Genomic DNA, 23525 nt, shown 5'->3' with positions numbered 1-23525 from the left:
ACCCAGTCTCCTAAGGATACCTATTTTCTTTATGAATATTTGAAATGTGTAAAATGGCCCTATTTTTAACAGACTGATTCTGGGCTTTACACATTTGGATAAGCTTTCAAATCTATCTAATTTGTGTTTATAAAACATTGCCATCCTGTGTGTATGTATATGTATATGTATATTTTTTCACTGGTTATGTTTTTTTTCAGCCTTCATTCAGAAAAACCTGGTCTATGGCACAACTAAAAAGGTTTGCCGCAGACCCAAATACGTGTCTCCCCAGGATGTGACAACCATGCAAACCTGGTAGGTTGCAGTGGGGGGCTTGGTACTTAGGATGTAATCAGCTGGGGTGTGCTCTGCAGTGGCGACAGAAAACCTGCCTCAGACAGCACCCAGGCACCCGTTGGCTTGTACAGCGAAGTGCTCCCGCACTCTGTTATCGTTTGTCTTCTACTAGTTGGACGAGAGTGGGAATTACCCTGTGGGTAGAAGCTTCGTGATTTATAATTAGAAGGCTGCCTGTTGTGATCTGCGATGATTCCCTGGAAAAGACAGACTCTGAAGGCGAGTCTAGACTTGAAGCCAACCCATCCGTTTGTCTTTTCCATGGAATCGTTGAGTCATAGACTTGAATTTTTTAAATGTTGAAATAATGAAATAATGATGGAATTATACCAATAAAAACTCATGTATTTTAGTATTTGAATATCACGGAATACCAAAACTCTAAAAACAGATATTGCAGTCACTAATGGGTGAGCTTCGTCAGGGTGAGTTTCTTTCAGTCCCAAGATGGCTGCCAGGAGCCACCAGGTTAGCTGGCCTGTGGCCTATGGGCCCCTAGAAGGGAGGAGAGAAACCTCCTATAGCAGATGAGGGGAAATTCTTGTGCTTTGCACTGATCAGACCCTATCTCAACCACTGGTGTTATTTTAGGCTTGGGGAGGTGGGATGGGATTGGAACTGAGAGGAAGGGGTCAGTGTTCTCCAAACCACACAGCCACATATTGGGGGAAGGTGGCCTGCATGGTGGAGAGGGACCACAGTGCCCATACAGTTTGGGCTTGCCAGAGCCAGTGCTGGGACTTTAGGCAGTGTTACTGGTAGCTGGCTGCACCTTCTGTTCGCCTGAGAGGTCTGGCTTGTGTCTATTTTATGGAGAACCAACAATGTCTCTTTTGGTTCTTTTGTTTTGTGAAGCATGCAAAGGTCATTTTTTAAATGAGTTTGGTACAAGATAGAGGAGAAAGGTATTATCAGTCCACGAAACTGCCTTGTGAGTCAGACCTAGCAAAGTAATTTCCTGGGAATGTGCCTTACTTTTTCCTTTTTAAATTAAAATTTATTTTTGCACTGGGTGCAGTGACTCACACCTGTAATCCCAACAGTTCGAGAGGCCGAGGCAGGTAGATTGCGTGAGCCCAGGAGTTCGAGACCAGCCTGTGCGCCTGTAGTCCCAGCTACTCAGGAGGCTGAGGTGGGAGAGACACCTGAGCCCGGGGAGGTCGAGGCTGTAGTGAGCCAAGATCACGCCACTGCACTCCAGCCTGGGTGACAGAGTGAGACCCGTCTCAAAAATAATAATAATAATTATTATTGTTTTTGACTATGTATAAAACCTTCACGTGATTAAAAGTCAAACCTATATAAAATGGTATCCTCTGTAGTCTGTAACTTCCTCCCTGTAATCTCTACCCTGTTCACACTGTGGGTAACATTAGTTTCTGGTTTCTCTTTTTTATGTTTCTCTTTGCAAAAATAAGCATTTGCATACATACATATAAAAGTATTTTCTTCTTGCACAAAAGGGAATGTGCTGTCTATACTGTTCTATACCCTTTTTTGTTTTCACTTAAAAATAGATCCTGATAATCACTTTGTTTCAATTCATTAACTTCCTCAATCTGTTTCTTCTTTCCTGGTTCTCTGTAATATGTATGTACCATAGTTTACTTAATATGTCCCCTTTTCATGGATGTTTGTGTTGTTTTCAGTCTTTTGCTATTACGAAGTATAATGCCGTGAAGAACCCTTTGATGTATGTGCTGTTTCAAATTTTGGAGGTATGGCCGGGTGCAGTGGTGCACACCTATAATCCCAGCACTTTGGGAGGCCAAGATGGAAGAATCGCTTGAGCCCAGGAGTTTGAGACCAACCTGGGCAACATAGCGAGAGCCCGTCTCTTTTTTTTTTTTTTAATTTAAAAAAACAAATTTTGGAGGCAGACTGTTAGGTCAGAGTCCTAGGAAGTAAACCAAGTTCCTTTCCATGGGCTTGAATCATTATGCACACCGACTAGGACGCATGAGATGCCACAGAGTGAGTTGTCAGGCTCTTGGGCTTTTGCATTTCTCAGGGGTAAAAGATGGGTCAGTGGACTTCTGTTTGCTCTCTTTTAGGAGTGAGGTTGAATATTATTTCTAACATGTAAGTGCCATTTTTGCTTCTTTTTCTGTGGACTGTTGGTCTTTTTATCCATTTTTCTATCAACTTTCTGATTTTTTTCTTAAATATCAAAAGGCTTTTATCTATTAGGGAGGTTGACCCTTGTTTTGTTATATAAATGGCAAATATTTTCTCTTAGTTGTTTGCCTTTTGACTTTGCCTGTGAAGTATTTTACCATAAAGATATATTTCTTATTATTTTAGTTAAATGTATCAGTGTCTTACTGATTCTGGATTTAGAGTTTTGGTTGATTATGACCCTCCTATTTCTGGAAGTCATTTTTTATTCTTTTCCTATACAAAGCCTATCCTAGACAAGGTTTGGAAAAGTCTCTTTCTGAGAGTAGATCTCTCCTGTCATTCTAATTTAGTTTTCAGGGGGCCACAAGAAGATGCCAAATGTCCAAACTAAAAGTGATTTAGGCTAAGATATGAGTGATTTGGGGTCTCCTGTAAGCGGAGTGTCACACACTGTTCACACAGATGAAGTGTTCAGTTCTTCTCTCTGACCCATGTGCCAGCAGCTGGTTGTTACTAACTCCAGTAAGCAAGTCTGCTTGGGCCTGCATGGCCAACTGGGAATCTGAGGGTAGATCACTTTCAGAAACAACTTTTCTGTTTACACAATTAATGGGGTCATAAAATGTAATGTCCATATTCAGAAGTTATAATACAGGAGTGTCATGTAAAATTTATTTATGTATGTATTTATTTATTTATGAGACAGGGTCTCACTCTGTCACCCAGGATGGAATGCAGTGACCTGATCACGGCTTACTGCACCTTCCACCTCCTGGGCTCAAGCAATCCTCCCACCTCAGCATCCCAAGTAGTTGGGACGACAGGCATGCGCCACCACGCCCAGCTAATTTTTTTATTTTTTGTAGAGACAGAGTCTCACCATGTTGCCCATCCTCCATGAAAATGTTTCATTCATGTGATTGGGTCTTATTTTTTCTTTTCTTACCTTCTTTTGTGTATATGTATATTTTAAAGGCTATGGTAGAAACTACATGTTCTTCACTTAAGTACAAGTAAATCAATATCTTTGCCCTCCTATCTTTTCTTCCATTTGCCTTCCTCTCAACTTTTTTTTTAAACCTCAAGAGGCACCATTATTTTATACTCTGAAAGTTTCATTAAATTTACTCACATTTTTACCACTTTGTCCTTTCAGATTACCTTAGATCAGGGGTGTCCAATCTTTTGGCTTTCCTGGGCCATATTAGAAGAAAAAGAATTGGGCCACACATAAAATACACTAACACTAATGATAGCTGAGCTAAAAGAAAAAAAAAAAAACCACAAGAAAATCTCATAAGGTTTTAAGAAAGTTTACAGATTTGTGTTGGGTCACATTCAAAGCTGTCCTGGGTCACATGCAGCCTGCGGGCTGCAGGTTGGACAAGCCTGCCTTCAATGAAGATTTGTTGGAAAACTGTTTTTGGTTTGTCTGAATATGTATGTATGTATGTATGTATGTATTTATTTTGAGATGGAGTCGCACTGTCGCCCAGGCCAGAGTGCAGTGGCATGATCTTGGCTCACTGCAACCTCCACCTCTTGAGTTCAAGCGATTCTCCTGTCTCAGCCTCCTGAGTAGCTTGGACTACTGGTGTGCGCCACCATGCCCAGCTAATTTTTGTATTTTTGGTGGAGATGGGGTTTCATTATGTTGGTCAGGCTGATCTTGAACTCCTGATCTCAAGTGATCTGCCCACTTTGGCCTCCCAAAGTGCTGGGATTACAGGCATGGGCGACTGCGCCCGGCCAATATGTATTTATTTTGCCGTCAATCTTGAAGGAAGTTTTCACTGGGTATAGAATTTCGGGTTGTAGGGATTTTCTCTTGGATCATTGGTGATGATCACTCCACTGTATTCTGGCTTCCATTGTTGCTTTTGAGAAATTGCCTTTTGGTCTAACAGGTGCTTCTTTGACAGTAATCACTCTTTTTTCCTTTGGCTACTTTTAAGAGCTTCTGTTTGTCTTGGAGGTAGGCATCCTCACTAAAGTGTATCTAGGTATGTTCTTTTATTTATCATAGTTGAGATTCTTTGGCCTTCTTAAGCTGTGGATTGGTGCGTCTCATCAGTTCTCTTTGAAAATCACCTCCACTGTCTTGTCTCTCCTCTCCTAGAGCTTCACTTAGGTTCTGATCATATTCCAGTTCTCACTGTTCTTCATGTCTCAACTTCTTTCCTGCATTTTCCATTTCCTTGTTGCTGTGAGTCACATTCTGGACAATTTCATTTCACATATGTTTCAGCTCACTGATTGTTCCTCCAGCTGGTCTAATCTGCTATTAAGCCTATCTACTGCACTTTTATTATTAAAGATTGTACTTAATTCTATAAGTTCTGTTTGGTTCTTTTTTAGATCTTCCAGGTCTTTTTATAGTTTCCTGTTCCTTGCATGTGTTTTTAAAGTTTGTCTTTTTTTTTTTCCTTTAAACATAGGAAGAATAATTGTTTTGTAATCTCTTTGATAATTTCAGCATCTTAAGTCTTTGTGGGTCTGTTTTTGGCTGATTCTTGCTGGTAGGACCTTGCTTAGTTATTTTTGAACTGTGCCATTTTCTGAGGAAAGTTATTTGTGGGAGTTCTTTGAGGCTTAGGATGAAGGTATATGTTTCATGCCAGCAGAAACAGAAGGTAGATCTATTTAGAAAGAACAGTGTATTCTGAAACTTAATAGGAATGATTTGTAATTATAGTTTCACAGTCCTTGTTCCTGAACCCTTGAGCCATATGTCTTTTGAACTGCTTTTATTTAATTTTTAGAAAGATAATGTGATGCTTGTATCACGTGACACTCTGTATTTTAGCACATTAATATTTCTGCAGTAAAGAATATGCATAGTGAGTTTAAGAAGGATAGATACAGATCACAATGGCCTCTTACTAAATAACTTCAGTCAAATTTCCACTGCCAAATGAGTTTTGATGTCACTTTTATGTTTTTTAAAAAATGTTTTATTTCATATTTTCTCCTGCTTTTCCTGAGCTGTATAAAAAAAGTTTTAAAATGTCAATTATACCTCATTGAGGCCTTAAAAAATGTCTTTAGAGCTCTTAGAATTTCAGAATTGTGGATAAAGGTTTATGGCCACGTGTGTGCTCCTTTAACCACGTACTCCATCCCTTTTATTCCTTTTGTGTGGTAGTTGGGACACAGGCGAGAAATAGATCTCTCAGGACTGTTTGGAGTTTGGCAACATAGGCAAAGATATAAGTGCTCTCATGTTGTGAATATTGTGCTAACATTCTTCCTTGCCTTCTACCTGCTCTTAAAATATGATATGCTGAGACTCAAGACTGGTGATATTGGCTAGCAGAGACCACCTATGGTATATTTGGCTTTGTGTAAGAATAAAATGTCTACGTGTTTTTGTTTACATTTTTGTAGCAATACCAAGTTTCCAGGCCCGAAGAGCATCCCAGACTATTGGGACTCCTCTGCCCTGCCAGACCCAGGCTTTCAGGTAGGGGATGCACACGCCTGGGGCTGGACAGGAAGGTGTTCTGTAGAAGTGGGTGTGTGTGAACAGACTGTGCCATTCCTCAACACTGAAGAAGCTGTAAGGCTGGGGCTAATTGGGGCAGGAGGGCAGTGACAGATGTGGGCTTTATTTTTGTTTTCGTTTTTTTGCAGAGGGTTTTGTTTTTTCGCCACCCAGGAGTTGGCTGTGGTTCTGAGGGGAGGAGTCGTCTTGTGGAGGGAGGAGGATGAGCTGTGAAATTTGCTAGAAAGGGCAGAAATAAGGAGCTTATGGGCTGGGCTTAACCAGTAAATACCAATTTTACTAAGCGAGAAAAGGAAAAGAAGCCTGGGAAGGACCTGAGTCCGATGGACATTTGGAGGGGAGTTACTGTCAGGAGGGAAGGCATTCACGACTAGCAGACAGGAGAATGGACAGTCAATTTGGCAGCTTGTTGAGGGGCTCTGACCAGTGGGAGCTGTGCAGAGTGCAGGAGAGTACGCAGACTAACATCTGAGGCTGCCCGTCTGCACCTGGGCTGATGTCTGCCAGCTGGCCGGCTGCCGAGCACTGTGTAACTCAGCTTTACAATATGACGGTCCCTGTCCTGGGAGGACTTATTGAGCTTGTACAAGGCACATGCAGATGCCAACAGTGCAGGCAAGAAGTGCTAAGGACCTGAAGGAGTTCAACACGTTTGTCTAGACAACTCTGTGGTCTTTGGACCATGTAGTCCAACCTGTGTCTTTGGCCTGTGTGGGACAAAAAAAAAAAAAAAGAGCAGGGACATCCAGGGGATACCCTGGATGGTGGCTTAAGCATCACGTGTCTGTCCTTTAGATTGGTTTCACAGTGATGAGGAGCAAAGTGACTACTTGAAAACATAGTAAATCCTCAACGTCATCAATAGGTTCTTGGAAACCGACTTAAAGTGGCACAACATTCTGTCTAACGAAACCCAATTTCCCATATGCTAACTGACATAAACAAGAGGTAAGTTCCTATGGCATGCAGTTTGTTGTTTTACTTAAAATTGCAGTTTCCGAGAACCTATCAATGACATTTCATGAGGACCGATTGTCTCCTATGCCTGGGGAAACCACATCATCATGGGAGGTGGGAATGTGGTCACTGCTCTCTGGGCTTTTGTGCTTCTGCGGCTCTAGTGTTTACAAGAAGCTTTGGGAAGGGACTGATTTATATTCTGCATGTTGATGGTAATGCACTAAAAACATTTGCCCCTTGCAGAAGATCACCCTTAGTTCTTCCTCGGAAGAGTATCAGAAGGTCTGGAACCTCTTTAACCGCACGCTGCCTTTCTACTTTGTTCAGAAGATTGAGCGAGTACAGAACCTGGCCCTCTGGGAAGTCTACCAGTGGTGCGTTGGGGCTCGCTCTTGGTGGGCTGGTGGCTCTGTCCCTTCACACCGCTGGCTGGTTGCCACATGTGGCCCGGGTTTCCAGGAAAAGCAGAGTGGCAGTTAGGGCTGCCATGTGCTGAGAGCTGAGTGTCTGCTCTCCTTCATCTGCTCCCCCGGGGCAGTGTGGTCGCACATCCCATTATAGAGATGAGGGCACCGCGGCTTCCTGGAGCATACCACCTGGTCCCGTTCATGAGGGGTGGCAAAGCCAGCACTCTCACTTGTCCATTCTGCCTTCCTGGAGACCAGTGGGATGGGTCAGTACAGCCCACCACACTATTAGCCCCAGGAACATGAGGCTGTGGCTGGAGAGCAGGGGTCTCAGGTGCATACATGAGGACTGGCTTGTCCTTGAGCACCCACTCACTTGTCTATGTGGGGAGGAATCCTACAATAGGTCACCATGGCAGGCTGGGTCTTGCTGACCTGTCCCCAAATGGGGTTGGGGCAGTGTAATCTGTACTCTGTGCACAGTGAAGAAGTCTGGGAACGGGAGAGGGGAGAAGGATGGGCACCCACTGACCAGCAGCCTCAAAACTCCTACAGCATCCCAGGGCTCAGCTCCACGCAGGAGCAAGGTGGGGCGGGGTTGGGGGAAATGGTACCCATTTTCCAAGGGCTGCTCTGCTTTTGGAGTCCAGGGAGCCCCTGCAGTCTGGAGCTATGGAGGGAGGGTTTTCACCCAGCTCCCACGATCCCCCTTCTTTCCCACACCCTGGCTTGTGGCTGGAGCCTCACAGGCCTAGTCAGGGTAGCCTGTGACCTGCGTCTCTTGGTCCCAGGACACTTTTGGAATTTTGGAAAAATATGTTGTTTTGCATCAGGCCGGCTGTATTTGGTGGCCGGCACAGTCTGCCCCCAGCACACATTCTTCTGTGATTCTAGGCAAAAAGGACAGATGCAGAAGCAGAACGGAGGGAAGGCCGTGGATGAGCGGCAGCTGTTCCACGGCACCAGCGCCATTTTCGTGGACGCCATCTGCCAGCAGAACTTTGACTGGCGGGTCTGTGGTGTTCATGGCACTTCCTACGGCAAGGGTAAGGCATGACTGGTCTCTACCAGCAGAACCTATGTTGCTTTGCCCCTGCATAGGAACAGACTGCGAGAGGGCATGAAGGGACCAGCCTGAGCCGATCAGCAGGTTCAAACTCCATGCGTGGTGGTACCTGGGCATGGCTACCAGTCACATCCTTGCTCTTGCTCCTCTGGGCATGGTCAGGAGCTTGGCCCCAGGTGTGGGCAGGGTGGCCTGCCTAGGCTGGGGTGTTGCTTCCCTGTGGAGCGGAGGCCCTGGGAGATGGTGACAGAGACGGGAGAGGAGAGGGGATACCTTCCCAGCCCTGATGAAGTCCCTGACTGTGCCTTTACTATTGATTTCCTTAGAATAGAAACCAGAAACCCTCAGAGATACTCATGTAAACATGTATTCTAGCTATCATGTGAGTTATCTCAGTGTTTTCTTGTCTGTTATTTTTAAACTTGCCAAAGAAAGTTTTAAAATATTATTTATTTGGAAATCCAAATTCAAGAAAATTGGAATAATAATAATGAAAAAAACCTCTTTGGGTAAATTTTACCTGGATTCATTGGTTTTAACATGTTGCCACTTCTCTCTTTCTCTCTCCCTCTCTCTCTTTCTGCACCATTTTCAGGTAGGTGGCATATATTGTCTCCTTTCACCCTTTAACACATCCCAAGAACAGGACATTATCTTCTGTAACCACAATGTGCTTACCAAGTTGAGAACATTTTTTGCCCAGCAGTCCATGTTCCAGGTCCATCAGTTCTTTGTTAGTCAGTTTCCGTCTGAGGTAGCGATGGTGTGGGGTCAAGATGGGCAGCAGCCAGTGGTAGACTTGTGGATTCAAATGTACAGGTGACAGCTTCTAACTCAGATTTCCATTTGACAAGGCTCATAATTCTATACACTGGGCTGCCGGAGTCTACAGACTGCTTCCATATATGGGATCTCATTCATTTTCCATGCCAACCCTGTAAGGTTGGGCTGAACAGCCCCATTTTATGCCTGAGGAATCTGAGGTTTGGGGGATTAAGTAGTGACATGTCCAGAGGCCTTTAGGTTTTGTGGGGCAGATCCGGAACTTGAAAGGAGTTTGCTATCTCAGTTTGGTAACTCCTCAGATGCTGCCACTCAGAAGGGTGTTGGTGTCACTGATGCATGTGACTTCATGAGGGAGAGTGGAGACATGGCACAGAGGGAGGGAGGGAGGGAGATGCGGGGCGGAAGAGTAGAGGCCCTGGTGTTGCACATCACCAGGACGCTGTTCGCAGTGTGCTGACCCTTCCTGGCTGCGGGCCCCTCCACCAGGTGCCCAGCTGAGCCCTCATGTGTCATTTCAGGGAGCTACTTTGCCCGAGATGCTGCATATTCCCACCACTACAGCAAATCCGACACGCAGACCCACACGATGTTCCTGGCCCGGGTGCTGGTGGGCGAGTTCGTCAGGGGCAATGCCTCCTTTGTCCGTCCCCCGGCCAAGGAGGGCCAGAGCAACACCTTCTATGATAGCTGCGTGAACAGCGTGTCCGAACCCTCCATCTTCGTGATCTTTGAGAAACACCAGGTCTACCCAGAATATCTTATCCAGTACACCACCTCCTCCAAGGCCTCGGCCACGCCCTCCATCCTGCTGGCCTTGGGCTCCCTGTTCAGCAGCGGAAAGTGAGCACACAGGAGTGTTCCAGGCCTTTCACCTGCTCTGCCTTGAAATGGCTATTTGGGCCTTTCCTTTTCTTTTTAAACAGAAAACTTTTAATGAACTGTTCTCTTAACGTTGACCTCTCAATGAAGTTATGTTCTTAATCTCTTGATAATAATGATTTTTACTTTTAAGTCACTTTTGGGCTCACTAGTGGACTAACCAGAAGTGATTGTAGTTGAGTCCAGTTTTGCTTTTTAATAATGTGTTGAAGTTTTAGTTTTTACTCTTTGTTGACTTTGCTGCTTATTGGCACCAGGGACAGAGTTTCTAGGTACAATTTTATGGATTGGTTTTAATTTTTATGAGTTTGTCTCTGCAGTGATTCGGTTTTTCAGAGTCTCATGGCATCACAGTTTTTCCAGAATGACACAGTAGCCACCGGTGGAGGACAGCCCAGGGGCGGCACCGTCACTTCTGCCTGTTGCTCTGACACCAACCCAGGCAGCTCTGCTGTGGCTTCTCCTGGGCTCTGGCATTAGTTGGTCTGTGTCACATTGTCAGAACAGGTGGCTGCTGTGTGGTGCCATCGAGTCCCTGCTGGTTCCCCTTGTCCTGGTAGGGTCACCCATTGCCCAAGGAAGTGCATCCACCTGGCAGGTGACCTGGAGGAGTAGCTTCCCCGAGGACCCCCAGGCTTGGCCTGTGATTGCCCAAACCCACATTTCCTAAGCACACTGGGCACCCTTAGAGTGTGGGTTTTAACATCCCTGTGAGATTGAATACTTGTGCCACACATGTCACAAAAGAGTATGGAAATAAAAGAAAATTTATCTGAAGTGGATGAAGACTCAAGCTCGTTTTTCTGCGTCTATTGATTGAGCACCTACTGAGTGCCAGGCGTTTTTCTGAGAGTCAGGGATTGATGGCCTTTGTTCATTTGGACTGCTGTAACAAAACACCATGGACTGGGTGGCTCATAAACAGCAGACGTTGATTTACCGGGTTTGGAGTCTATAAAGTCCAACTCCTGCTTCCTCATAGATTCAGTCTTCTCACTGTAACCCCACACGGTGGAAGGGCCTCTTTTATAAAGGCACTGAATCTCATTCATGAGGGCTCCGCCCTAGCGGTCTAATCACCTCTACGTTAAATACTGTCACCTCAGGGGTGAGGATTTCAACAATGGAATTTTGGGGGTCATAACATTCAGACTGTATCAGGGTTGTGACAGAGCTGATGACATGGCTTTGTGAGCTACGTATGGATTTATTACGAAGACAATGAAGCTGAAGGTTCAGGGCCCCTCACTTGCTGGAGCCCCTCCCCAGGCCCTAGGAGGGACCCTAGCAATATGGTCACGTGGTCATAGGTTTTGATAAAATTTGCAAACGTTACACATTTTTTTTTTCTCTTGCCTCCAATTCGTAGATAAGTTTCAGGCACCATAAGACCCAGGTTCACCATTGAGCAATGTGCTGTGCATGTGGAGAGAGTGTTGTGTGTGTCCCCCATACGTGGCAGTTTACAGGAGCCTCCCTTCTGGGCATTGGCTGGTTCTAGTCCTGTTGGCAGAGGGGCTGGCAGGGCCACTGGTGTCACCAGGCTGTCAGCCCTCCCTGCTTGGTCCTCACTACCTGCTTTTTGCCCAGCCTCCACCTTCCCGAGGACATGTGTCTGCTGGCGACTTGCTGCTTGGGCTTCAGTTGGCTTGCCTGTATTTCTCAGGTCCAAGGTGAGTATGAGCCCGTTTTTCCATCTTTGGAGTGATCTGAAACCCTAACACAGGCAAGTACAATTAAGCTGGAGGAGAGCCAAGGTAAATGACCAGGGACACAGCAAGAACAACACAGCTTCACCCAGCAGCTGGGTCAGCCACATGGTTGCCCGTGGTATGATTTTCAGAACCCCCTCCAAATTTCCCTCACAGCCTGACTGATCCTGCCATTTCATTCACTGCTTTTTCATTAAGTCATTGGTCCTGCTATGGTGTAGTTGGGCAGGGGGCAAAGAGGTGTCAGAGAAAACTATTAAATCAGACGCACGTCTGTTGCTGAGGTCTCGCATGTAAGTGAACTGATTCTATGCTTCTGAATCATCTGGGAGCTGGGGAGATTCAGGGAGCAGAACTGGTTCACTGGGGGTGTAGATGGGGAGAGCGGCCAGAGGGATCCGGTGGGAGATGCTCAGTTGCTCCGGAAAAGTCCACTGAGCTGTGAAGACTGCGGCAGCCATGGCTGGGTGACCTGGGAGAAAGCAGGTTAGGAAGAGCAAGTCCTTGGATCAGCAATGCTAGGGAGGGTGGGAGCCACGTGGCCAGATGGCCTGATGACGGGGAGGGAGCCGTTCCTGCCGCTGCAGAAAGGGTGGGCGTTGCGATGGGAAGGGGTCGAAATGACTATGACTCTCGAGATGTTTGGTGCCAAGAGGTGGTAGAATCCGGGACATGGGTGTATGTGTGTGGGATTGGCCAGAATCTTTGTGAGGACCCAGTTGGGAATCTAGCAAGAGGGTGTTTTGGAGGACCAGGCGGTGCAGTTCCCTGCCCTTTGATAGCTGGTATTGGATGTGAACAGTGGGATTTAAGCAGAGGTGGGGTTGGTGGGCTCACACAGTAGAAGGACTGCAGTCCAGTGACCCCAGCACATGAGGAAGCCTCTACCACTATGTCTGAAGGTGGTGACCACCTGAGCTGGGAAGGTGAGGGAAGCTGGATGGAGCTGACAGGCCGGGGGGTGGGGCCAGAGGTCCCAAGGGAGGGCTCAGGTTGTGGGGCTGTGCTCCAAGCAGGGAGCTGAGTGCACCATTGGGCCTGTCTGCAGGCTGAGGTTCTATGGTGGCGGCGGCCGTGGGGAGGTCAGAGATTGTGGGACAGGCAGGGAGGCCGACAGGTCCCCAGGGGTGGATGGTTTTCTCCAGTGAGTCTGAGTCCCAGGCTGGGCATTGCAGAGGGGCCAGGTGATGGAGAAGGGCAGGTGGTGGCAACAAGGGTGTGGGGAGGGCCACAGGACACCCCTGCACCTTGAGGTAGCAGTCACTCACAGGCCTGGCCCAGTGCTGGGCAGCTGGGGTGTCCTCTTCCTGCCCGGAGGGCGAGAATGAGAGAAGGGACCCCCCAAGGGGGACTTTGAGGGATGCAGTGGGTGCTCCTGGCTGAAGGGGATGGGGGACCACCAAACAGTGGAAGCAGCAGTCCCAGCAGTGAATATGTGGAAACTCATTCTGCCAACACTCCCAAAAGAGCCTGAAGTTTCTAAAGGTGGGTTGTCAGCGTCTGGGTGTCACATAAGGGGCTTACAGATTTCTACAAGATCGTTCTCTATACAACATTCAACCCCTTAAGCTGCTCAGGTGTCAACTAGAGGACAAGAGGTGTTTTTCGAGGCCAGCCTCCTTATTTTACAGAAGAGGCCCCTGAGGCACAGGGAGGTGATACTGCTCTTCACCAGCAGCCATGAATGCACAGCTGCTGGTGGCTGATCTTGAGACTGACCTTGCAAGTGCTTGGTTGAATGTGAACTGCTTAGCAACACAATACTTATTTTTACAAAAAAATCACCTCTGTATTTTGATTCTTTGATCAAAATTGATATACAGTGTTTTTTTGGGGTTTTTTTGTTTTGTTTTTGTTTTGAGATGGAGTCTTGCTCTGTCACCCAGGCTGGTGTGCAGTGGTGCGATCTCGGCTCACTGCAACCTCCACCTCCCTGGTTCAAGCAATTCCCCTGCCTCAGACTCCCAAGTAGTTGGGATTACAGGCGCCCGCCACCACGCCTGGCTAAGTTTTTTGTATTTTTAATAGATACGGGGTTTCACCATGTTGGTCAGACTGGTCTCAAACTCCTGACCTCAGGCGATCCACCTGCCTCAGCCTCCCAAAGTGCTGGGATTACAGGTGTGAGCCACCACGACCAGCCGATACAGTGTTCTTTAAAAGAAAACGTATATCATTTTTCAGACTCTCATTTTTCTGTCGATTGAAACTTGACTGTAAAGTTGGTACTACTCTACCTAGGAAAATCAAAGCATAATAAAGCTTTGGAACCACTGTTGACGTTGAACTTCTGATAAATGTCATTCTCCACAACTCCACAATGCACGAGAAGCTGAAAGAGCCACGAGCTGGTGCCATCAGGACAGGCTTACCTGGGAGTCCTCATGTGCCCTGCACCATGGATTCCTTTCAGCATAAGCCTGGGACTTCCTTTAAAACCCCACATTCTCAGTTGTTTTGTCAAAACTACATTTTCACTTATTTATCAGCAATTCTTCATTTAGAGAGAGCACAAGTTCAAACCCCATTGGCAATGTCAAAACCAAGTGCAACAAACGTTTATTAAGCATTTAGGAAATGTTATGTAAAAAACCTCTTATCCTTGCATGCCAAGCACTCTTTCAATCACTTCAGTGACATTTTTCCAAAATTCTGAACATTCACACTTAGGGTTTCCTTTGAATTTGGGGGTGCCCTCCCCCCACCCGGCGGCCTTCTGTGTCAGCGGGATACAATCTTGATATAGACACCATTTTTTGGACCTAGGGCAGATTTGGATTCTAGCTGCAGCGGTACCTAAAATAGAGAAAATATTTGTCAAAGAGATAGTAGCGTCTCACTGTACCAATGAAGACTTGGAGGTTCAAGAGACCAAGTCCCTTGTCCAAGGTCACACGAGAAGAAAGCAGAGAGCAAAGCCCCAAACCTATCTTTCAGTGACTCCAGCCGTCCCTGCCGATCCCCCTCATCTCACTCCCCAGTTCTGGCCAGTAACGGAGCAATGCCCTCTGGCCGAGGGGCTCTGGGGAGAGCAGCTTCATGCTGTTCTGCTCGTGTGTGCTGTGATCTGGCCTCACTGACATCCAGAAAGCTTTCCTATGTCCAGCTTAAAAGGCAGAGCCAGTGGTGGACTGGGGGCTTTGAAGAAAAGCCAAAGAATTACTCAAGGAGTTGGGTTTCCTCTGGAGCTGAGTAAAATGATGACCCAGTGGCTAATGTGACAGCAAAGAGTCACCAGGGTCTTAGTGCTTGGGGCTGCACGTGTCTCCTGTGGGAACCACAGCCCTCAAAGGCATCTGAAAAAGCTGCAGCCCCCAGCACTTGTCTGAGCAGACAAGGAAGAAGGGGGAGCCCTCGACTCCTGGCTGGTTCTTAAGCCGGGGAGTGCCAGGCATAAGCAGCGTTTTGGGAGACTGGTCTGGCTGCTGTACTGTACGTTGAGATCGTGGGGAAGTGAGACAAGCCCTGCACACGTGGAAGCCCCGATGCAGTGGGGCTGCTCCTCCGTCTGCCCCTTGACCTCACTTGGTTTGGCTCTGCTCTGCCGATCTGCCCCTGCCTGTCTCCAGCCCAGAGTGTGTGGAAGCGTTCACTTTCAGTTCACTTTCAGTACCTCAGACTCTATGTGCCCCATCCAAGCTCGTTATTCCTCCAGGACCAGCAGCTGGTCCCAGGTTGTCTGTCAGAGGCACTGCCTGTCTCAATCTAGAATTGTTGCTGTCACTGTGTCCTTATGCCTTCCTATGCCTGCGTGTCCAGGTCTGCAATTGAACAGTGGGTTCCGAGTGGCAGGACCAGCATGAGGATAGTTGCAGGGGACAGCAGTGGTCAGGATGAGCAGGGAATAGCTAACGCTGTGCAGAGACGTAGCCAGATGTCAGGAAGGAGGGAGAGCTTGGGAGTGAGCAGGATCTGGGTGAAGACCCCCGTTTCTTTCATCTCTGGCTGCTTATCCATTTGCTCATTAATGTTTGTTGAATGAATGAGTGAGCACCTGTCATGCGCCTGGCATTAAACTAGATGCTGGAAAGTCCAACAATGAATATGCCAGGCTGGGTCCCTGCCATCACAAAGCCTGCAGTCCAACTGTGTGGCCTTAGGCAAGTTATTTAACCTCTCTGAGCTTTGGTTCCTCATCTAAAGAATGGGAATAGTCACTCCTACTCTGCAGGATTGCTGTGAGTGTGAAAGGGGGGGATATAAGCTCCCTGACCTGTTGAGAAATTGGTCTGCTGGTTCTGGAGTGTGTGATGTGGGGGGAGATAGGGCTGGAAAAGTGGGTGAGGCCCCATTTCAGGAGAGCCCAGCTCTCTGGGTGAGGACAGGGTCTGTGCACCAGTCTAGTACCTCAAGAATGAAGGCATATGTTGTTGGGAAGAGGCTGTGTCACCACCTGTGAGAGGGACCAGGCTGTGGCCATGGGGACATGTGAGTGTCTGCACAAGGGGGGAAGGCAAAGCTGGGGGTACACTTCAAGGAGCTGAAACCCCTCAGCTTCCCTTTGTTCTGTCAGGAGGAGCCAGAGGAGGTGTCCCCAGCTTCTGCAGGACAAGCCACGCACCCCCCACCCTGCAAAGGCAGGCACATGTCACAACTGCAAATGCCATTGTCTGTGTGCCCTATGTGGAGGTGGGAAGAGCTCCAGCAAGGTGAGGTCCAGCCCTGGTGTGCGGAGAACAATACTAATAACAATGGTTAACATGTGCTCAGGTTGGCATGCCAGGGCTTACCTGAGCGCTGTGTGAACTCACTGGATCCTCACAGGATGTTGAGAGGTAGAGGGTGTTATTATTATCATCCCCACTTTACGAATCAAGAAACTGAGGCCGAGAGAGGTTAAGAAGCTCGCCCAAGCTCACGGAGGCAGAGCCTGATGCTGCCCCCAGGCTGGCCTGCTCTCGCGCAGAGAACGGGGGTGGCCCTCCCACCCCTGCCCCTGCCCCTGCCTCTGAGCAGTGGGGCCTCACCTGGGTCTCAGGGCAGGCTTGGAACCGGAACTTGTGCAGCACGTGGAGCAGTGTCAACTTGACCTCCAGCAGCCCTAGCCGCACCCCGAGGCAGCTCCGTGGGCCGGCCCCGAAGGGCAGGTACGTGAAGGGCCGGTGCTGCTGCCGGGCCTCAGCCTTGAACCTGCAGGTCGGTGTGGTCAGGGCTGGCTCGGAACACCCGCTCCCTTCCCTCTGCAGCCCTGTGCTCCAGCTGAGCCACCCCTGCATCTGAGACAAGGATGTCCCCAAGGCTCTGGGAGCTGATGGCTGCTCATTCCTGAGCCTCAGTCCCTCTCTGCTCCTGGCCTGTCTTCCTGCACAGCCCCAGAGGCAGAGCTGAATTCACGGAATCACCTGGAATGTCCACAGCGCCCTCCCTGCCTCTCCTTAGGAATTCAATGTGTGGCTAATAAGCCCACAGACTCACCACCACCCACAGTCAGAGTCTAAACACGGCATCCCTGAACCCCAGGGCTTGGCGATCACCCTCACCTGGGCCCATGGCACCACCTCCCCTCCTGTAGGATGCCCCAGCCACCACCTGCTTACTTCCTTGGCAGGGTACTGGGCACCTCAGCACCTCCCGGGCCCTCCCTGGGGGGCGTGTCCTGCTGGCTTGCCCTGCAGGTCTCTTGAGCCACACTGGCAGCCCCTCTCCTGCCCATGCTTGCTTTGCAGGCCCCTGCACTGGACACTTGAACCATTGGAAGCTGCAGTACCTGGAGAGCTGGAGGCCCTTCCTCAGAACTGCTGAATCTCCTACCAAGTAGTGCATTTGCCTGCAGCGTGTGTCCCATGACAGTGAAGCTAGGTGGCACTCACTCTTCTGTAACAGCGAGCTCACTTTTTACTACCCCTGGGCTTTATTGTGAGGCTGTAAGCCCTGTGGCTGCAGCGTGTTCAGGAGCTGCTGACTGTGGAGTATTATTTGTGTAGATCCCATTGCTCACGCTTTCCCAGTGACTGGGTCGTAGACTTGGGCTGAATTCAGTTGGAGCCATGAAAGGTGAAAACACAACTGGTGCTGGGCCAGCCCTTCCCTTGCCAGATCACACACAGAGGGGATATTGACTGGTTCTGATGAGGACCAGAGTGTGGCCACCTGCTCAGATGTTTCCAATCACAGAGCCCAGAAATGAGACAATGAACCAAAGCCAGTTGGTGGAAGGAGGGGACCCAGGTCAACCAGCGGATCAAATGAATTTAGATTCATGGAGACATTAGCTGAAGCTATTGTTTTGGCATAGATGCCCGTTTTTTAAAAAGGAAATGATGTTCTGTTACTTTCCAGTGCAGACCTGAAATACAATCCTGTATCCCATGTCCTGGCTTGAATGAATGGAAGACAATCATTTGAAATTGCCTTGTTCCTTGCATGCAGGGCTGCTGAAATGCTAAATCTCTGGATTCAGTTTGGACCTTGAAAAAATGGTATAATTATTTATTTATTTTATTTTATTTTATTTATTTATTTATTTTTGAGACAGAGTCTCGCTCTGTTGCCCAGGCTGGAGGGCAGTGGCACCATCTCGGCTCACCGCAAGCTCTGCCTCCTGGGTTCACGCCATTCTCCTGCCTCAGCCTCCCGAGTAGCTGGGACTACAGGTGCCCACCACCACGCCCAGCTAATCTTTTGTATTTTTAGTAGAGATGGGGTTTCACTGTGTTAGCCAGGATAGTCTCGATCTCCTGACTTCATGATCCGCCTGCCTCGGCCTCCCAAAGTGCTGGGATTACAGGCATGAGCCACCGCGCCCAGCTAAAAAATGGTATAATAATTTCCTTTGGAAATTATGCCTTTTGGGGACAATTCTACTAAGTCTGTGCCTCCCGGCTGCTGCCTCCACTGGTAAATTTCTGTTCCACACACTCACATTCCTTCAGAGCTTTTTAAAAGGGGCAGCACTCACCTTTCAGGGTTGAAGGTCTCCGGGCTAGGCCAGTGCTCGGGGTCATGGTGCAGGGCACCCACGGCCATCTCTAGCACAGCACCTGCGGGGATGCGCTGCCCCAGCACCTCGCAGTCCTGAGCCGCCTCCCGTGTGAATCTGAGGGAAACACCAGGTTGGGGGGTGGGTGCAAAGTACAGACGAGGAGCAGAGCTTGGGGCATGCTGGGCAGGCAGAGTCTTGAGTGTGAAGGGGATCAGGGGCAGGCAGCATGGTGTGTGGAGAACCCCCTGCTCAGCCTCCTTCCCAGGATGACCAAGCCCCCACCCCATTACCACTCACTGCCCAGGAGTCTGCAGCCCCGAGGCTAGGCTCACTTGGTCCTTGATGAAAATGTACTCATCCATCCCTTCATGCATCCATTTGTCAAGCACCAAAGGGCCCCTCTTCTGCCCCATGTTGGGGTGCAAAGTGCTTTGGAAGGATTGCTTTCATAGTGGGGGCTTGGAGGGTCATTCCTGGGCCACAGCCTATTCTATCTTCCCATTCACAGCCAAGCCTCTTAAAATTGCCCTCGCTCACCCTCTCGCTCCCTCTCCTTCCATTTCACTGACTAGCCCTGCTGCCTGGCATCTGTCCCCTCCCTCCTGTGGATGGTCCCCATGCCAAGAACCCCAAAGAACATTTATGGGTACGTCTGATGAATACTCCTCAGTCTTCATCTGACTTGGTCTGTCTATGTCATTGACTGTCTTCCTCTTGCACATTTCTTTGTTTTGTTTGTTTTTCTGTTTTAATTTTCATTTGGAAATAATTCTGAACTTACAGAAAAGTTGAAGAATAGTACATAAGATACCCATGTATCGTTTACCCAGATTCACCTGCTGTTCTTGCTGCATCCTCCTCCTCCTCTTCTTCTCCTCCTCCTCCTTCTTTCTTCTTCATCTTCATTTGTTATTTATTTATTTTTTTTGAGACAGGGTCTCTGTCACCCAGGCTGGAGTGGCACAATCTCTGCTCACTGCAACCTCTGCCTTCCAGGTTCAAGCAATTCTCCTGCTTCAGCCTCCCAAGTAGCTCAGACTACAGGTGTGTGTCAACAGGCCTGACTAATTTTTATATTTTTAGTAGAGGTGGGGGGTGGTTTCACCATGTTGGTCAGGCTGGTCTCGAACTTGTGACCTCAAGTGATCCCCAGCCTCAGCCTCCCAAAGTTCTGGGATTACAGGCATGAGCCACTGAGCCCGGCCTGTGTCCATCATCTTTACCATTCTCTGTGTGTGTGTGTGTCTGAGAGACTCTCTCAGACACACACACACACACACACACACACACACACACGCACACACACATTTCTTTCCTTGATTTCTCCCTCACTGGCAGGCTCTTCTGCATCCACCAGCCTCTTAAATCCTGGCACTTCCCAGGGATTTCGTCCGCACTCCCAGATTCAACTTCCATTATCTCCTAAGCCTCCTACCCCAACCTCAGCCTGAACCCCGGTTCCAATTTCTACCCACAGACCCAGCCTCTTCCCCGAGTGGTCCACAGAATCCTCGAAGTCGGCCTGAGCAGCAGCAGATCGTCAGAATCTTCTCCTCCTTTTGTTTCCCACACAGGCTTGAGAAAGCCAGAAACCAGAATCCATCCTGGACTTGTCCCTCCCTGTCTGCAGATTCATCACTGGTCTTTCATATGGTGCCATCTCTCCAGTTTTACTGCCATCTCCTTAGTTTAGATTCTCGTCGCTCCTTGACCTCTTTCCAATCCAGTCTTCTCATGACAACCAGAGCCATGTCTCTGACATGCAGTTTTGTCTGCTTCTTCCCAAGGATGGGCTGCCTAGGACAGGGAGCTGGTGCTGGGGTGAGACCCAGGTGCTTGAGGCTGTGTGGCCCCAGAGCTGAGGCTAGAGTCACAGTTAGCTGGTGAAACCTGTAGCTCAAAGTCAAGGGCAATCATTGGGTGAAGTGAGGCCATGAATCGGAGAAGGCAGCAGATCAGAAGCCAGGAAGATGGGCAGTGACTTGTAATGCACAGTGAGAGGTAGTTTAGGACCTGGGTTTGGGATTAAGGCCATGAGCAGGTCAGGTGTGTTGGAGGCCGCTGGTGTTGATGCAGTCTCCAGGTTTGCCTGGTCAAGCTGCATTCAGGGCTGAGCCTCAGGCTGGTGTTCAGGGCTCCTAGTGCTGTGAGATCACACCCCAGTCTGACTGCTGGAGCCACTGCAGCTTGTGAACAATCTGAACCACCTTCCAGTTCCCCAGCTCGGGTCTCCTCCGTGAGGCCTGTCAGTGAGAGCCGTTCCTGGTTTCTGGGAGTGTTCTAGCTTCCTTACCTCACCAATTTCTTACAACCAACACCTGTGACTCAAGAAAACACCATTGAATCCCTCTTCCTTGCAACTTGAAATCCCGGCATGGCTCTCTTAAGCTTGTACCTTGTTGATTATGGCCCAGCAGGTGACCCTGGGAAATGAGTCTACCTGGAGTCACACAACTCAACTCTTGGACTGAGCATTGAGACCACCTGTGTCAGTGACTTCTTCTCTGCTCCAGAAAATTCTTGCCGAGGAAGATAAACCTCTGAACCAAGAAATAGCTTCACTGTGGGCTTCAGGAAATTAATGCAAACTAATTTGTCTGAGCAAACCGCTTTCCTATCAGGACAATGGTTTGCTTGCTTGAGCAAACAGCTCACTTACCAGACAACAGTCTTACCTGTCAGAACTCCCTTCAACTCACCTACCTGTATTCACTCATTCCGAAATTGTTATGTCATCTTGCCCAATTTCTTGTCTTTTCTTTTTTTTTTTTTTTTTTTTGAGACAGAGTCTCACTCTGTTGCCCAGGCTGGAGTGCAGTGGCGCGATCTCAGCTCACTCATCTTGCCCAATTTCAAACATTCCTTGCCACGAAAGACCTACCTTAAACCTCTGTAGCCCAAACTCCAAACCTTATAAGTGTCCTTTCCTGATCTGCTGGCTTTGAATTCCTGTTAAACAAATGTGCTGTCACTCTTCAGACCTACATGTAACCTTCTAGAAACAAACTTCGAGGTGGAGAGGTGAAGAACCTCTCTCTTCCTGAACTTGGGTAGACTTTTGGACTTCAAGTGTTGAGCACACGCTCTCAAGAGTTCTGGTCATGGCCAGGTGTGGTGGCTCATGCCTACAATCCCAGCACTTTGGGAGGCGGAGGTGTGTGGATCACCTGAGGTCAGGAGCTGGAGACCAGCCTGGCCAACATGGTGAAACCCCGTCTCTACTAAAAATACCCAAATTAGCCAGGCGTGATGTTGTGCACCTGTAGTCCCGGCTACTCAGGAGGCTGAGGCACCAGAATCGCTTGAACCCAGGAGGAGGAGGTTGCAGTGAGCTGAGATCGCACCACTGCACACCTGAGCGACAGAGCGAGACTCCGTCTCAAAAAAAAAAAAAAAAAAAGTTCTGGTTACAGTTGATTTGGGATTTTAAAGGATGAGATAGAGCCTTTTAGGACGAGGGCAGAATTACATCCCCAGCTTCTCTTCATCACCTCCCTGCACCTCTCAGCCCACCCCCTCCCCAACTACTTCTGTGACTATAGGGTTGGACTGAGAAGTCTCTCTGACTTCAGCGTTATCCCACTCCAACAGATCTGGCTCATAGCAAGAAAACCAAGCCCCACTTCCTGCCTCCTACCTTCCAGACTTCAGGCCATTTCCTATCCCAGGTAACATGGGAGTTGGGAGGAGACGCTGGTCACACCCTCTGTCAAGGCTTGTCCTCGAGATACCCTCCCTGTGTAGCAAAGTTCTGTTTCCCTAATGAATCCCGTACACGGGCTCCCACTCCTGCTCCTGTCTGTACCACTCCCACGTGCCTGGAATCCATGAAAAATCTTCTGAGTCTTAAGTCCTTAACACAGAACATGTGAACATCTAATGAGGACAGGCTCAAACCGTCCATCAGCTGCCATGATAATTCTGGAATACTGGAACACCAGAATTGGTCCTGGTTTATTTTGTTATTTATCTGCTCACCTATCTGTTTATTATTTCATTGTGGTTATATATATATATATATATAAAATGTGTGCAGTTCTGTGGTTTTGGTACGTTCATTGTGCAACCAGCACTGCCATCCATCTCCGGAACTTTTTCCTCTTCCCCCACTGAAATTCTGGATCCCTTAAACACTAACTCCCTCCCCTCCCCTCTCCCTGGTCCCTGGCAGACAGCCTTCTACTTTCTGTCTTTGTTAATTTGGCTTCTCTGAGTGAGTCCTGGTGAGGGAAGGAAATTTGGGCTTGAAAATCTGTTCCCTGTTGTCTATGTCTCTACCGATAGCTTCTTCTCCCAGAGAGGAAAATGTTTGATCGGATTGTTCATTTTACCCAAGGGCAATGGCACAATCTCATTTATGCTTTACTTTTAAAGGGTAGACTATATATGCTTGTATATGAACATAACATTTCTAGAAGAATACTTAAATTTCTATCTTTCTCTTCTCTAGGGGATGGGATTGGGATGAAGAATGGCAGGGGGCCTTTTTTTCTTTTTAAATTATTCTGTATTGTTTAGGGAACTGGTTTTTTTTTTTTTTTTTTTTGAGATAGAATCTTGCTCTGCCACCCAGGGTGGAGTGCAGTGGCACTATCTTGGCTCACTGCAATCTCCGACTCCCAGGTTCAAGCAATTCTCCTGCCTTAGCCTCCCAAGTAGCTGGGATTACAGGTTCCTGACACCATGCCCGGCTAATTTTTGTATTTTTAGTAGAGACAAGAGTTCCACCGTGTTGGTCAGGCTGGTGTCAAACTCCTGAACTCAAGTGATCCTCCCTCCTTGCCTCCCAAAGTGCTGGAATTACAGGTGTGAGCCACCACGCCTGGCC

At 48.3% G+C, this 23525-nt stretch overlaps 2 protein-coding genes across 4 annotated transcripts in view; one reads left to right on the top strand and one right to left on the bottom strand.

Annotated features, from left to right (window-relative positions):
• Positions 1-10840, top strand: part of PARP12 (poly(ADP-ribose) polymerase family member 12) — a 40029-nt gene extending 29189 nt beyond the window's left edge. The window contains exons 8-12 of the mRNA XM_032761924.2: positions 201-297; positions 5848-5923; positions 7169-7299; positions 8227-8378; positions 9703-10840. Coding sequence (XP_032617815.1) covers positions 201-297; positions 5848-5923; positions 7169-7299; positions 8227-8378; positions 9703-10028 — 782 coding nt within the window. The 3' untranslated portion in view covers positions 10029-10840. The remainder of the gene's footprint in view (positions 1-200; positions 298-5847; positions 5924-7168; positions 7300-8226; positions 8379-9702) is intronic.
• A 3462-nt stretch (positions 10841-14302) lies between these two features.
• TBXAS1 (thromboxane A synthase 1) overlaps positions 14303-23525 on the bottom strand; it is a 203405-nt gene continuing 194182 nt past the window's right edge. For 2 of the 3 annotated variants that reach the window (XM_058427205.1, XM_032761920.2), the window contains 3 exons: positions 18674-18811; positions 16743-16905; positions 14400-14571 (listed from right to left, as the gene is read on the bottom strand). In XM_058427205.1, coding sequence (XP_058283188.1) covers positions 14497-14571; positions 16743-16905; positions 18674-18811 — 376 coding nt within the window. In that variant the 3' untranslated portion in view covers positions 14400-14496. Of the gene's footprint in view, positions 14572-16742; positions 16906-18673; positions 18812-23525 lie in introns of all 3 variants that reach the window. The other variant, XM_032761921.2, reaches the window with a different exon arrangement.

Source organism: Hylobates moloch, unplaced genomic scaffold, assembly GCF_009828535.3.
Source record: "Hylobates moloch isolate HMO894 unplaced genomic scaffold, HMol_V3 SCAFFOLD_1, whole genome shotgun sequence".
In the NCBI taxonomy this organism is placed as follows: Eukaryota; Metazoa; Chordata; class Mammalia; order Primates; family Hylobatidae; genus Hylobates; species Hylobates moloch.
Note: the sequence above shows the minus strand (reverse complement) of the source record. Positions and strands in the feature narration are given on the sequence as shown.